The 14,576-nt window shown below is 37.7% G+C and overlaps 1 protein-coding gene across 1 annotated transcript in view; it reads left to right on the forward strand.

Annotated features, from left to right (window-relative positions):
- ABCA1 (ATP binding cassette subfamily A member 1) overlaps positions 1 to 14,576 on the forward strand; it is an 89,197-nt gene that overhangs the window by 25,183 nt on the left and 49,438 nt on the right. The window contains exons 3-5 of the mRNA XM_075279861.1: positions 241 to 334; positions 5,280 to 5,421; positions 6,982 to 7,094. Coding sequence (XP_075135962.1) covers positions 241 to 334; positions 5,280 to 5,421; positions 6,982 to 7,094 — 349 coding nt within the window. The remainder of the gene's footprint in view (positions 1 to 240; positions 335 to 5,279; positions 5,422 to 6,981; positions 7,095 to 14,576) is intronic.

The following is a 14,576-nucleotide window of genomic DNA, read 5'->3' on the forward strand; positions in this document are numbered from 1 at the left end:
GGCAGGAGCTCTGCATATGTAAGAGTGCTTTTCTTTTTCCTCAAAAAGTCCCCTAGAGAGATCAGACTAGCTCAGTTAACCTTCACACAGTTGACGGGATGCAGTTCTTGGAATTGAATTATACTGGGGCCCCTCTGTGCTGAATGCTTTATGCCGTCCTCTCATCTTGTTGTTTAACATGTTCATATCCAGTGCATATTATACACATAGTAAAGTAGTGTACGTTTTTTTTTCTTACAGCTGCAGCTACTGGTTGAAATAGCTTGGCCTCTTTTCATCTTCTTCATTCTGATCTCTGTACGACTTTCTTATCCACCTTATGAACAACATGAATGTAAGTATGAGGGCTGAGGAAATACTTGTCAGTTCTTGCATCACTTTCAGTAGTAGTCGTGGAACATCCACCTACTTTTGTCTATTGAAAGTTGAATGTTGAATGCGATGGACCAACCAGAACAACCATTTGTTGTTAAATATCACCTGATACACATTCATTGTAGATGGAATTGCCCATTTTCATCAACTAGTCTGATGTACAGTATATAGACAGGCACCTTTTACTTTATTCATATACTCCCAGTGGATAAAAATAAGTCCATGGTTAGACAATCCATGGCCATGTGATAAACAGTCCATAGTTATACAGTCCATGGTCATGTGATATACAATCCATGGTCATGTGATAAACAGTCCATAGTTATACAGTCCATGGTCATGTGATATACAATCCATGGTCATGTGATGAACACTAAGGCATAACTCATTATAGTCACAGCACATTGATCAGAAATCCGCCTGGTAACGAGCTGTGCATCTGAGTGCTCATCACATGAGCATACACCGTATATCACATGAGCATGGACCGATATACTTTATAAACTATTCTAAATGGCACAAGTTACATAAGGATCCCATTGGGGGCCCAGGATCTTCAAGGTATTCCTGTGATGTTCCTATATGGTTTTATTTGAATGCCAATGCAGACTTTTCAAGAAGAAGTAGTATCCTAGAATATTTGAGACATTTTGATTTTTATGTTAGTATTGTAAAGAGGTGCAATGCTCACATACGTTATTATTTTTGTAGATCTCCAGATGGTTCTTTGGACTACGAGTTATTTTTTTTGCATTTTCTAGCATGTACAGTACAGACTGCTGTTTCCTATTGACTCTGGCACAAAACAGAGGTTTCAGGACATTAAACCTTGACAGAGAACCAAAAAGCACTGATTTCTCTCTCCGTAACAACATGACCTAGTATAAAAACTATTATCTTTATTATCTTATACAGCCACCTGCAGTGTGCCAGGTTCATGGCTCTTTGGTAGGTCATCTGTGTGCCTATCATTTTATGCTATTTTGCCTTTTAATAGCCTTGTAATCCCATCCATTCACCTGGAGTACTCTATATGTAGCAGAGCAGTAGTAAAGAAGTTATTACTTATAGAGGTCCACAAAATACATCAGAAAATATAGTGGTCAAAATGTAAACATTTTTTTCTGTTTTTACAATACTTAGTATCAAATCAGTCTCTTTCCAACTTTTGTCCTTTCAAACAGCTGACTGTCAGGAGTTGACAGTCAGCTGTTTGAAAGGACAAAACTGAAGCCATAGCTGCATGATGGTGTGTAGGTAGATGGACCCATGTAAGCAATGAAGTGGATGCAGAGGTCATCCAAGTGTTTTTTTTGTTTTTTTTAATTCAACAAGTTTTTATTGGATTTTTCGAAAATATAAAACATACAAGTGCAAAAGTAACATTAAGAAGCGTGGGTAAACAAAACACAAAAAGAGAAAATCAAAAACATCGTAAAATTAATATACAAGTAGTATGTGAACTTGTGTGTCATCCAGTAACTGCAGCAATGCATAGCTTCACAGGAATGAGGGGGGTATTATAGCGGGTATTGGAAGGAGGAAGGAGGGTGAATAAGAAGCCTACTAAGAGTGGAGACGCGGGCCCCGCAAGGGTCCCATCAGGTTTCCCAAGTTATGGGAGGGGGGTGGGGTGGGAAGGGAGGGGGGGAGTAGGAAAAGGCAGACGAGAGATGATAATAGGAAGGGGCAGGAGAAGGAAAGGCACATGGGGGGGGCAAGAGGGGGGGAGGGGTGGCGAAAACACATAAGCAAGAAAGGGTAAAGAGAGAGCAGACAGACAAGGAGAAAGAAGGTTGAAGTGAGAGGAGAAAGAGGTCGTAGGTTATAGAGAAAGGAAGGAAGGAGAAGGCCAGAGAGACACAAAAGATGATGACCCAACACGAGAGGAGAGGAAGGGTGGGGTGGGGAGGCGAGATCAAGTCGAGCGATCCAGCCATGATGTTCAGGTTTGAAGAAACTTGTCATGAGACCTGTTGGACCAACTAAGAAGCTCCCCGAACATTTTTGTAATATATTTAATTAATCTCTAACATCTAAATATTCTTTTAATAGAAAACAGGTTATAAAGTTCCACTAGCAATGCTCTAGCAAAATGGATTATACTTGGCCATTAAACAATGGAAAAACTAAATGGATGCAAAATGGAAATTAAAAATGGACATTTATGCCTGTTTTAAATAGCCATTAGATCCATCAAAAATGTCACTTTTATGTGAACCCGTGTGTCTTTCGTGTTTTTCACTGGCCCATACAGTCAAATGAATTGATAGAGTCGCAATTACGGAAAGGTATAGGACCTGCTCCATAATTTGTAGCTCTTCAATTCAGCCCGGGCACTCAGGTACAGAGACTACTCCTGTGTTTCTGTGCCCATTGAAATACATGTCCGTATTTTGCAAATCAAAAGTATGTTCATGTGCATGTGATTTAAGGCCTTAGGGTAAAAAATGATAAACTATTCATGTATTAATATCAGCAAGTTTGTAATGATTGTGATTCTTGTATTGGTACTGGTCAGCGAATGATTAAACTAGCAGGGCAAAGGGTAATACTTTACTTGATGACCAACTTGCTTCATTTCATTTGAGGCTGCCCTATTTGTTTAAGAGCTTTTATCAGTTCTCTGTTCACTCTGACCTGTGTAACCACTAGGTATCAGCTGTTTGTAGAGAAAAAATAATGCTCAAGGTCTATTAGTGTGGTTTATGCAAACATCCTATGCAATAAAGTGCACCTCTTGCATCTTCATGGGGTGGTCCGAGAGTGGAAAAAAAAGCATCAAATGTTCTAAAAGTTAAAAAGTTGAAAAAAAACTGGTGGTGGTCATGTGCCAGTCTTTATGTGCAGATTACCATTTGGCTTCATATTTGCAGGCATTCGCACTTATCCCAGTGATTTTAGGACACTTGCTGATATTTTTCTTTATTTATTTTTTTATTTATTTAACTCTTAGACAACACTTTCACCATCACTTGAGTTGACTGTAACTTGTGCTCAACATTTTTTTTCTTCTGATAGATTTCCCCTGAAAACTGCTTGAATATGCAGTAAAGTTATAAACAGTGGACTTTTCTTAGTAATACAAGTGACCCCAGGTGACAGTGCTAACTCTTTAATCTCAGGTATAGATCTGGTGCTGTCACTTACATACGGATGACATGTGAGTTAGTACTCAGAGGGCAAGAATTTGGCAGCCACTACCTAGTTCTAGATCCTGGGCTGGTCCCTTCTTAGGCTTGGAGATTATGACAGACCTGTTATTATCGGTTAAAAAGGCAAGAAGAAACCCAGCAGAATAAAAATATCTGCAAGTGTTAAAACAGAGCCTCATTACTTATAATAACTCTCTGGTTTGGAGGAGACTAATGTCAAAAGGGTCCAGTGCACAATTAGTATTCCCTTGCGTTTTTAGCAAGCACAGGCAGGAGAATGGGAAATATATAGGAGATACTTGTACTTGTACCTTCTGCTGAAACTACTCCCGGCTGCAAAATCTGAATAAAAAAAACAACTTTGTTTCCGCAACATAGGACCTCAGCCTTAGGCTAAGGCAAAAAACGCGGAAAAAGCCATGGTGTAAACATATCACGTTTTTTTCCTACGCATTTTTTTATAAAGTCCTCTTTGGACTTTCTACCTCTATTATATCTATATGGAAAATGCCAGTGTTTCCGTAGGTATAATTAGCATGCTGCGATTTACAAAAATGCAAGTGTATTTGAAATGTGTGGATGGGGTTAGCCAGAATTCCATCCACTTTGCTGGTAATATAAAATGCTGTGGTTTTTTTTTGCCACAATGTTCTCGCAACGTGGGGCATCAGACTTAAGATGAAATCACATAACCAATTTTTGTTCAGAAATTTTTGCTTCGTCTTACTTCTAACATGCTTGGCACCAAAATCACTTAATTCATATGTATGGAACATATTTTCTGCCATGTATAAACATACTCTTTGGATGGCCATACACTTTAAGCCCCAGGATCCACATTGAGCTGGATTGGAAATGCTGCAGTAAAAAAACACTACATTTTACTGTACCTGCAAAGTGAATGGGATTCTGCCTAATTCCATACACACATGTATTTAGCTACATGGGGCCTTAGCCTAAGGGCCCCTTCACACGGAGTATACGCTGGCTGATTCTGAATGTGTAAACGTTCCGAATCAGCGTCTTATAAAACAGATCCCATTGCTTTCTATGGGAGTCGGTATATGTGCGCTCCTCATAGAAATGAATGGAAAAAAGCAGCCCATTCATTTCTATGGGGAGCACATGTATGCCGGCTCCCATAGAAAGCAATGGGATCTATTTAAAACTCCGCTGATTCAGAACGTTTACACGTTCCGAATCAGCCAGCGTATACTCCGTGTGAAGGGGCCCTGAATGTTGGCTGAATCCAAGCAGGGTCAAACAAGTTTATGGAGCCTGTGGGTAATTGCTTTCTAAGTGGATTTCCATTTTTCTGGGTACCCAAGCGATCCTGAAGAATGGAAAACTGAGTGCAGGTGTAAACCTAGCATCATTGTGCGTAATTTTCAGACATGTTCAAGATAAATATAATTTTACAGGCGGTTCCGTAGAAGCTGACAAGCATAGAACCTAGATAAAATTAAGGAGAGTTATCGGCTGTAGAAGCTGGAGTCCCTGTCTTGTAATGTAAGATTTTTAGAACTGGCCCTCTTTATATGCAGATATTTTCTTCCTTCAGCAGCCTGCAGCGGACATCATGGTAATGAGACGCAGGCCCTTCTAGCTGTGTTACCATGAAGTGCTTTAACTTGTTGTCTCCCTTGTACAGCTGCTATCCAGAGGGGTTATGTATTTTCCTAACAAGACTGTTTATGCCCAATACTATATTTTATATTTAACTCTTTGTATTATTTTGCTTTTCAACAGGCCATTTCCCAAACAAAGCAATGCCATCTGCTGGGACATTGCCGTGGGTACAGGGGATTATTTGCAATGCCAATAATCCATGTTTTCGATATCCAACACCAGGGGAGTCACCAGGAATTGTTGGAAATTTCAATAGGTCCATGTAAGTTTCTGGATTGTTCTATATCATTATTATTACTCTTCTGCTATTTTAACGCTTAAGTACTATCATGGTGTCTATCATACACCACTACCATACACATATCATTATGATAGAAACCATGATAGTACTTAAGGGTTAAGCATGTGTTCTGATATGTCTTGCTTTGCATGGCATTCATACAAACCAAGTTATGTAAAAAAATGTTTTGTGATGTATACAGTATGTCATATTAAATGAATATGAAAGGGCGATCAGATTTTCTAGTACTGTACGTGCAGTTTTGAAAGCTATAACATTTATTTTTAAATTTGGGTTATTTAAGTCTAATACTACTCCTTGCAGAAAAGTCGGTTTTTGTTGCAGTCTTTTTGAGCCTAAGTGAGGAGTGGGCTTAGCAGAAGGAAGAGGTTTAAGGGTCTATTCACATGGAGGAAAATGGCGCTAATTCTGTCACAATAACTTGCGGCAGAATCAGCGCTGATAAAAAGACTCCAATTGAGTTCAATAGCTTCCGTCTTCCGCGCGGAACACATTGAAATCAATGGGAGGCATTTTAACCCATTGATTTCAATGTGTTCCGCGCGGAAGACGGAACCCATTGAAGTCAGTGAGAGTCTTTTTATCAGCACTGATTCTGCTGCAAGTTATCGTGGCAGAATCATCGCCACTTTACACCGTAAGTGTTTCTTTTATATTACCTATTCGGTTTCAAGGCACTCTTGGCTGTGGCTCAAAAAAAAAAAAAAAGCTGCAAAATCAGCAAAAAGAAAAGCAGCTTTTTCGGCAATGTGTCCTCAGCCTGAATGATTTTTTTTATTTTGTTGTATTTCATAATTATTTTTGTATTTATATTATTGTGTTGCCTATAATTTCATATTAGAACTTTGGGAGACATTTTAATATTACATTAATTTTTTGTTGTTGCTGATTTTCCCTGTGATTGGGGCTGACATATTAATCCTAGGAAGGCCATAGATGCTTTCTGAATTCCCCATTGAGCACCATGTAAAAAATGATCAGGAATTCAGTAACGGTAATATACTGCTTTCTCTATGGGAAGCCTGGCTGTCATTGAAAGCTGGTTCCCTTCTCCTACAGCTGCATGATCTCCACAGAACTGCTAGAAATGCTAGACCAGGGGTAGGGAACGTATGGCTCTCCAGCTGTTGCAAAACTACAACTCCCAGCATGCATATTTGCTCTGCTGTCTTTGGAACTCCCATGGAAGTGAATGGAGCATGTTGGGAGTTGTAGTTTCACAGCAGCTGGAGAGCCAAAGGTTCCCTACCCCTGTGCTAGACCATTCTTAACTTCAAGCACCTGGGAAGTATGAGACAAAGACATTTTAAGCAAGCATCTATCAAAGTTATACTAGCAGTGGCTAGCAGTTACAACCATATAGATACAAAAACCAAAGTTTGAAGGTATTAAGCTGAAAATGACATTTGAGTATTGAGAGAAGTGCTCTGATTGTTAGCTCCTTCACCAAATAATATGCCATAGCGAAATGTTCCATTTTTTTGTACATAGTTCTTATGATTTATGTTTGCATTATTTTAGAGTTTCTCGGTTGTTTTCTGATGCAAAGAAGTTGCTGCTATACAGTCAAAAAGACACAAGTGCTAAGGACTTGCACAAGTTTCTGTCGAGTTTGCATAGATATCGGGGTACAGGTAAGTTACCATTTGCCTGCTATTCTATTATGAAAGGTGTACAAGAGTCCTTGTGGAATTGTGAAAATCCGAGAAACAACCTATAGTGTTCTGTTAATCTATTAATTGCTAGATTTCTGGATTATTTAAATAGGTATTTAGTAATCTATTACTGTAAGTAGACTGGTAGAAAAGTAGAAGAAATCCATATGTGAGTAAATGAATGTATATTTAAAGAGATTATCTTGTGTCCTTGGGCACATGTGGTTTTATACACCGCTAGAAAGCTGACAGTGCGCTGAAGAGTACCGGGTGAAGAGATGTTGGTGCACTTACCAATAGTTCTTCACTGTAAGAAGGGCATTCCTGACAGTCTAGCTGGGAACACCTCTCCTGACAGTCTGTCCATAGCTCTGTGCTGTGAGGGGGCATTCCTCACTGCTCAGCCATGACGCTGAGTGGTTGGGAACGTGCCCCTCCTGAAAGTACTCGTCCATAGACGAGTACTGGGGGGTGTTCCTCACCGCTCGGCGTCATTGCAGTTTTTTTCCACAATGTTTTCCTCTCCACACTTCCTGCTCTTATTATACTTATATGGAAAACGCCAGCAATTCTGCTGGTATAGCTGACATGCTTCGATTATAATAATAGAGCTAATTATAATTAATAATAAGTATAGAGTGATATACAGAAAGAGGCAAAGATAGATAGATAGATAGATAGATAGATAGATAGATAGATAGATAGATAGATAGATAGATAGATAGAGAATTTATATGTTTTATGTATTCTTCATCTCTTTGATATTTGGATACGTAGCTCAGCAGCAGTTTTTGGCTTAAGGTCAGCTGAGTTGAATGTCTTTCTTTATCAGCCATTGATAACCAGTTTACAGCAATATGCATACAATGCAGCGTACAATCTGTACAGGGCAAAGGGCTATTGCTGTAACAGTTATAGACTTCAACTACAGTCGTGTTCTTTCCTATGTGTACTCATATAGATTTGTAAGTTCAGTTGAGAAATCTAATTTTACTTATAAAAGTTTTTTTCATAAGCAATATACTGTTGTACATAGCAACACAATAAGAAAAACCTACATTTGTATTTAGGTTGGGTATAAAGGGTAGAATATTGTGGGAAGTTAATCTCAGATGGCATATTATATTTATTTAATACGACACACAGAGGTATATTATTATAAGAATATGAGAATTGTAACTGTACATAGTAAAATATTATAGTAAGCATACTCTAGGGAACTACACCAATGTAGATATTCTTGTGGTAACTAGTAAGGGTTGAAATAAATAGTTAATAAAAACAGCAAAGTTTTGCATTTTGTTTATTATTTTACATATATTGGACAGTTTTGCAGATTCTAAGGTCATTGGTCACACGATAGTTCTGCTGAATGAGATCATTTTCTCTTCTGCTTTCAGTAGACTATTAGGAAATACATTTTCTTTGGATCAGGGGTTACTGCTTCTGAAAACCACAACTCATGTTTTTATGTTAAACATATTTTTTAAAGAATTTGATGGTGATTTTTTTTTCAGTTGTCAATATCTGTATTTATGAAAAAAAAAAGAAGAAAACTAAAATCCTGCAATTTTTATGCTAGCTATTAAGCCCAATCACAAGCTGACACTTTCTGATCTGTAGAGTATTTCTTTGTAGTGGCCACCACAGCCACTCTCATTGCAGTCCTACAACCTCACGTGTGGGAATTCAATGATAGTTATCACCTATATATAGATAATATAGGGATCATCATTAACAATAGTTGATGGTCACATCTTAAAGCATCCGCTCCCTGTGACTGTAACGTGAGCTTTGCTCTCTCTCTCATAGGCCACAATGGACATCTCCAGACTATTGTGTCAATGGTCCATATGGTCACTGCGTTCTGTATTGCTCCTTTGGTTGGTCTGTATTTTAAAAGGAGTCTGTCAGCAGCATACCATCAGCTTTGCAGCAGTACATAACACTTACAATCTTAAGGGTGCATTCACACGGAGTAACGTGCTGCGTGATGTGGCACGTATACAGCGTGTGAGACTTTGCGCGCTGTAAAAGCTCCCATTGATTTCAATGGGAGCCTGGATCGTATACGCCGCAAAATAACGCGGCGTATACGATCCAGGCTCCCATTGAAATCAATGGGAGCTTTTACGGCGTGCAAAGTCTCACACGCCGTATACGTGCCACATCACGCGGCACGTTACTCCGTGTTAATGCACCCTTAGAGAACATGAAACGTCCTCTTTAAAGACTTTTTTATGCTTTTACCCAATGCTTGTCACTCTGCTTTCTTGACTGTGAAAGTGGGTGTGAATTATCTGGAGCAACATGTTACAATGGATTTATAACATGCACCTTTAGGGTAAGTTCATACTGAGTAAATGCTAAATACGCTAAATTGTAGAGTAAAATTACACTTGTAAATTTTGCTATCCCATTGACTTCAATAATATTTTTTACATGTGTAAAAATACGCCTGTAAAAATACGCCTGTAAAATGTCATTGAAGTCAATGGGAGTCTTATTTTTACATGTGTATTTTGCAAAAATACACGCGCGTTTACTCAGTGTGAATGCACCCTTATAACAAAAGGCACGAAAGAAACTGCACTCTACTACATGGGCACCATTAAAAATCATATCTGCCAGCAGTGAAATCACAATTTTATCTTGAGGTGAATTTCACAAGATTTGTACATTTTAGATTTTAATGAATTTATGGAAATACACCGTAAAAAAAAATTCCCCCAGTGTGTGTTTACTTTTTAAAGCAAATCCAATGCTCTTGCGGAGATAGATCAGTGCATAGTGTAGATCACTGGATGCAATTATTCTATTCTCCGTAATTCCAAAGGTTTTATTACTTCCATGTAGTAAAAGACTTTGACTGCCAGCCTTTTAACAGTTTTTACAGGGTTCAGAAATCCTCAATAGGTAGATAATTCCGATCAGATAAATTGGATTCTCTTCTCACAAATAGTTATGAATCTGGAACTGAAGACATGGACAGGATAAGGAGAATTACACACACAGCAGAAATAAAGCTGTGACTCGTTTCATTAGGTTGGCAAATACGGTTTAATTTTTGCTAACGACAATGCATTTTTATTTCCTCCATTCCACATTTTTACACTTTACACATGTTTGGACAGTTACTTAATATGTTTTTTTCATATGCAGGCTTGGAGCTGAGCTGAACAGCATTGCACAACTTTTGCCTTTTGACACATATAACTTTTTGAGCTTTTCTGAAAAAAAGAGTTGTCTGAGGTCATTTAATACCACGCTTTATTGTATTAAGTTTGCTGTTGTCTTAAAGCAAACCAAGACTGAAGAGAGACAAACGGGCAAGAAGAGTCCATGAAAATAAACCTATCTAACACTATGAGACCACACAGTTTGACTTTTTTGGTCAATATGTGGTTTATCTCTACTTTCTCTTTAACTTTTGAGAGCTTTGATGAGCACATAGGTGGCGCAGAGGTTGGTTTGCCTCCCAGCTTCATCTTCAAAGCATCAATTTCTTCCACACTGATCTCCATGCTGTGTGGTTATATTTATGCCTAAATAATGAGATGTTATATGATAGGAAATATGCAAATGGATCGTAAATTATTTTGGAGTTATGTGTGCTGGGTGGCCTTAGGACCTTAATGCATACACAAAGCTACAAGTATATATTTTCTTATGAGAATTAATGGGGCGTTATCGTAGCCCACATTTAATTGCATCACTGAAAAGTAATGTGTAAAGTAGTAATGTGTAAGGGTATGTGTAAGGTAGTAATCTGAAACAATATAGTGATTTTATGATTAGTGGATGAGCATTCCAAATGTTTCATAAAGGAATAATAGTAGTAAGTTCCAACCTAAAGGACAAAGCCTTTTGGGAATACGTTAAAAAAATTGTTATACCGGTTGTTTTTGTGATACAGTGGTGCCTGAAAATTGGTGAGCCCTTCAGAATTTTCTATATTACTGTACACATTTGACCTAAAACTACATCATAGATAAAGAGAAGCAAACCAAACAAATGAATTTAAAATCTTAGATTTGTTCATTCATTTGATCCAATTAAGTCATCCAATTATACATTTCTGTGAATTGCAGAAGTATGTGAACCTTTGCTTTCAGTCTCTGATGTGCAGCAATAATTGCATCTAAATATTTTTGGTAATTGTTGAATACCTGCACATCAGCTTAGAGGCATTTTATCCCATAAACCACTTCAACTAAGTTGTTAGGTTTTCTCCAATGGACTGCTCACTTCAGGTCCCTCTACAATATTTGACTTCTGCAATATTTGACTTTGACTTGGCCACACCAAAATTATAACTTTGAAAATCGGATGGCTCCTCTTCCCTTTCTATTGATTTCCATGGGCAGCATGTAATCTGATCCTTCTGTGAACATCTTATCTTCCATGATGGATTTAGCAGTACATTTAGAGTGAGTTATAAGTGGAGAACAAGGCATTTTTTTCTGAAAAGATACATTGCGTACTTTCTTCGATTCTTTTGTGCTATTGATGTATGCAAAGTTTGTTGAAATGACAGTGACTATTGAAGAATAACTGGAATGCATCTTTCATCTAGAAGATCTCATTTAGTTTCTACATAGATCAATGTAGATAGATCAATACTTTTGTAGTATAGTATTTCCAACCTCAGTCTTTTTGATGACGATGGAATTAGCAATGCACTTGTGTTAAAAGGTCGTAGATTGATCTTGCGGTTTAGATGAGTATGCGGTAATTCTTATTAGATATATTTTAGTCTTTCTCAGCCTAACATCACTTACACATTGAGTACAATGTGTAGCTTCACTTACTAAAATTATTTTGTCATGTGTCTAAGGCAGCATTTAGGTTGGTATTATATTTCCAGTAAGGTATATATATATTAGGTTGACTGGCCAGTTTTGTCTGCCCTACTGGTCTTTCTATGACCTTTCTGATCATCTAAGGAAGAATTTGTCTAGCACAGCAAATATGGACCGGTTTTCTGTTACTTACAAAACAGTACAAGGTCTGTAGTTCAGCTCCCGGCAGCATTGTGAAACAAGTGGCATGCTAGAATGAAGTCTATATAAATGCACATTTGTTTTCTACATACATTTTGCTATGTTTACATATGCTATCATAGTCATGTACATGCTTTTCCAGCAACCAGGTTTGTTTAGGGTTTCACCACTCACCAGTAGTATTGCAGTTTTTCACAGAATGGTGCAGTTCTATGAAGTTGTTACATTTAATGGACTAGTCAAAAAGTGCAATTATTCAAACATATTGAAAAATGTGAAATATCTGCGCTCATCTGTTTCCTAATCTAGTGTTTACTATTTTTGACCCTCATATGTGTGGCTGGAGGGGATATTGTTTTCCCATTAAAGCAATTTATCCCCTATTCAGCCAAGCACTATACTTCGGCTACTTCCAGCACTACCTTATAAACGAATGGAACAGTGGATACATTGTGAAACCACCACTCCATTCAGAACAGGGGATTAAAGTCCTTCATTCTCCTGATGAGTGGGGGTCTAAGTGTTTGCACCCCACTGATGTTCAAGTTATCCCCTATTGATAAGGGATAACCTGAGTTAGTGGGAAAACCCATTTAAAGAGGACCTGTCACCAAATAACTTTCATCATTTGATTCTTGCTGTTGCTCTGAACAATTTTGTGTTGAATCTCTGATTCTCCATCTTGGAGGGAACCTTTTATTTTCTCATATGAATCGGTGGACTGATGTTAAAAAGAAAAACAGCAAATTGATCAGGGGAATAGCAAGGATAGAACGATGAATGTTATTTTTTATTTTATTTAAGCTGACCATATGCTTTAAATACCGTAGCTGTCGACCATACAATGATGACTCCTTTTCACATGCACACTTAGCTTGGCCAAGCAGCACATGTGTGATGAACTAGGAGAGGGGAGAAAGCCACCTGTCAGACACCTTTGCCAGTGGCTTATCTTCCTAACTGTAACCTGTATGTCCTCTGACATTTGCTTTCAGGAGAGAGATAGAAGGCTGCATACACATTACTTAGCCATACCTGACTAAATCAGCAGGTATGGCCCATGCAAGTAAATACACTTCTAGTGCTCATTATTTTGACTACATCACATGTATTTTCCTAGAGTAACAACAACTCTGCAGTTTTTCATATTTAACAGAGTAAAGCAAACAATATTTAAAAAATGGAATAAATATGTGACTAGTAGTAACCCGGTGATCTCACCCATTACAGAAATAATACTCCTATGGCATTTTCTAAATGCATGTGGTAGATCTGATACATAGCCAAACTGGCTGTAAGCCATAAACTGTGTACTCATTTTGTTGTCCTGTCACTCATGTTATAATTGTACATCCTGAAGGGCTCATATGTTCTATTTCACCATTAGACACCGCCTGTCTGCTATTACAACAAGGGGATTATGTAAGACATTTCTCTAGTGCCAAAGGGAGGCATCGACATACTGAACACTTTGTAAAAATAGCACTTATTTGTCTAAGTATATAGAGGAGAAAGAAATGGTTTGTCATGAGCATCAATGGCAATGTTATTGCACTTCAGGATAGATAGTCTTCAAGTACACTATCCAAGCCTTTCAATTGAGAAGCCTTGACCGCAGGAGAAATCTACCATAAAAGACTGGATGTAGACTATTATTTCTCATATTCAGTTTAACTGGAGGATTGTGTGGACTGGAAATCATGAATATGTGCACAATACAAGCCTAAGTCTTAGATCAATGCTATTTAAAGCTCTTCTAATGTGTACATATCATGAGTATATACCATAATATAAGCATTCTGGGCCATCTATTCTTATAACTCTGTGTTGTACCTCTGTTATTCCTACTAGTACTATGAATCTGAATAAATTATTATCCTGTCCAATCACTGCTGACAGTGTCAGACTGTGTAGAGAGACCCTAATAATAATAATAATAATAATAATAATAATAATAATAAAAAATAATAAATTTTTATATGGGGTGGTAACGCCCAGTTGTCAACTTATTCATGCATTTCCAGGAGTCATAACATAGGAACAATACAATGCATAATTCTAAGAAAAGATGCTGCAGAATTGTTTTTATCTTTGGAAATTAAACTACTTAACAGATTTTTCAGTAGTGGTGAAAAGTCTTTTAGAGAGCAGACCAGTTTTATATCTGTTTAACTGTAGCATCTGTAACAATGGAGGTGCAGGATGTGTTATTTGGGTCTCCTGTTTGTCATAAATCATTTTCTATTCCTAAACAATGGAACACTGAAACTTGGGTGTTACACATCATACTTACTAAACAAGTCAAATTGCTAATCTTATTAGCAAACCCTTGTAAAGTCTTTGTTTTCAGCATATAATCTCTGTGGCAACTTGCTTATCTGCATACAGGGTAAAACCAGGTCATTCATGTCATCTGCTGTTTATGAAAACTGCAAATAGGCTTGTTGACACTGAAGCC

The sequence above is a fragment of the Leptodactylus fuscus genome, chromosome 1 (genome assembly GCF_031893055.1).
Source record: "Leptodactylus fuscus isolate aLepFus1 chromosome 1, aLepFus1.hap2, whole genome shotgun sequence".
Lineage (NCBI taxonomy): Eukaryota > Metazoa > Chordata > Amphibia > Anura > Leptodactylidae > Leptodactylus > Leptodactylus fuscus.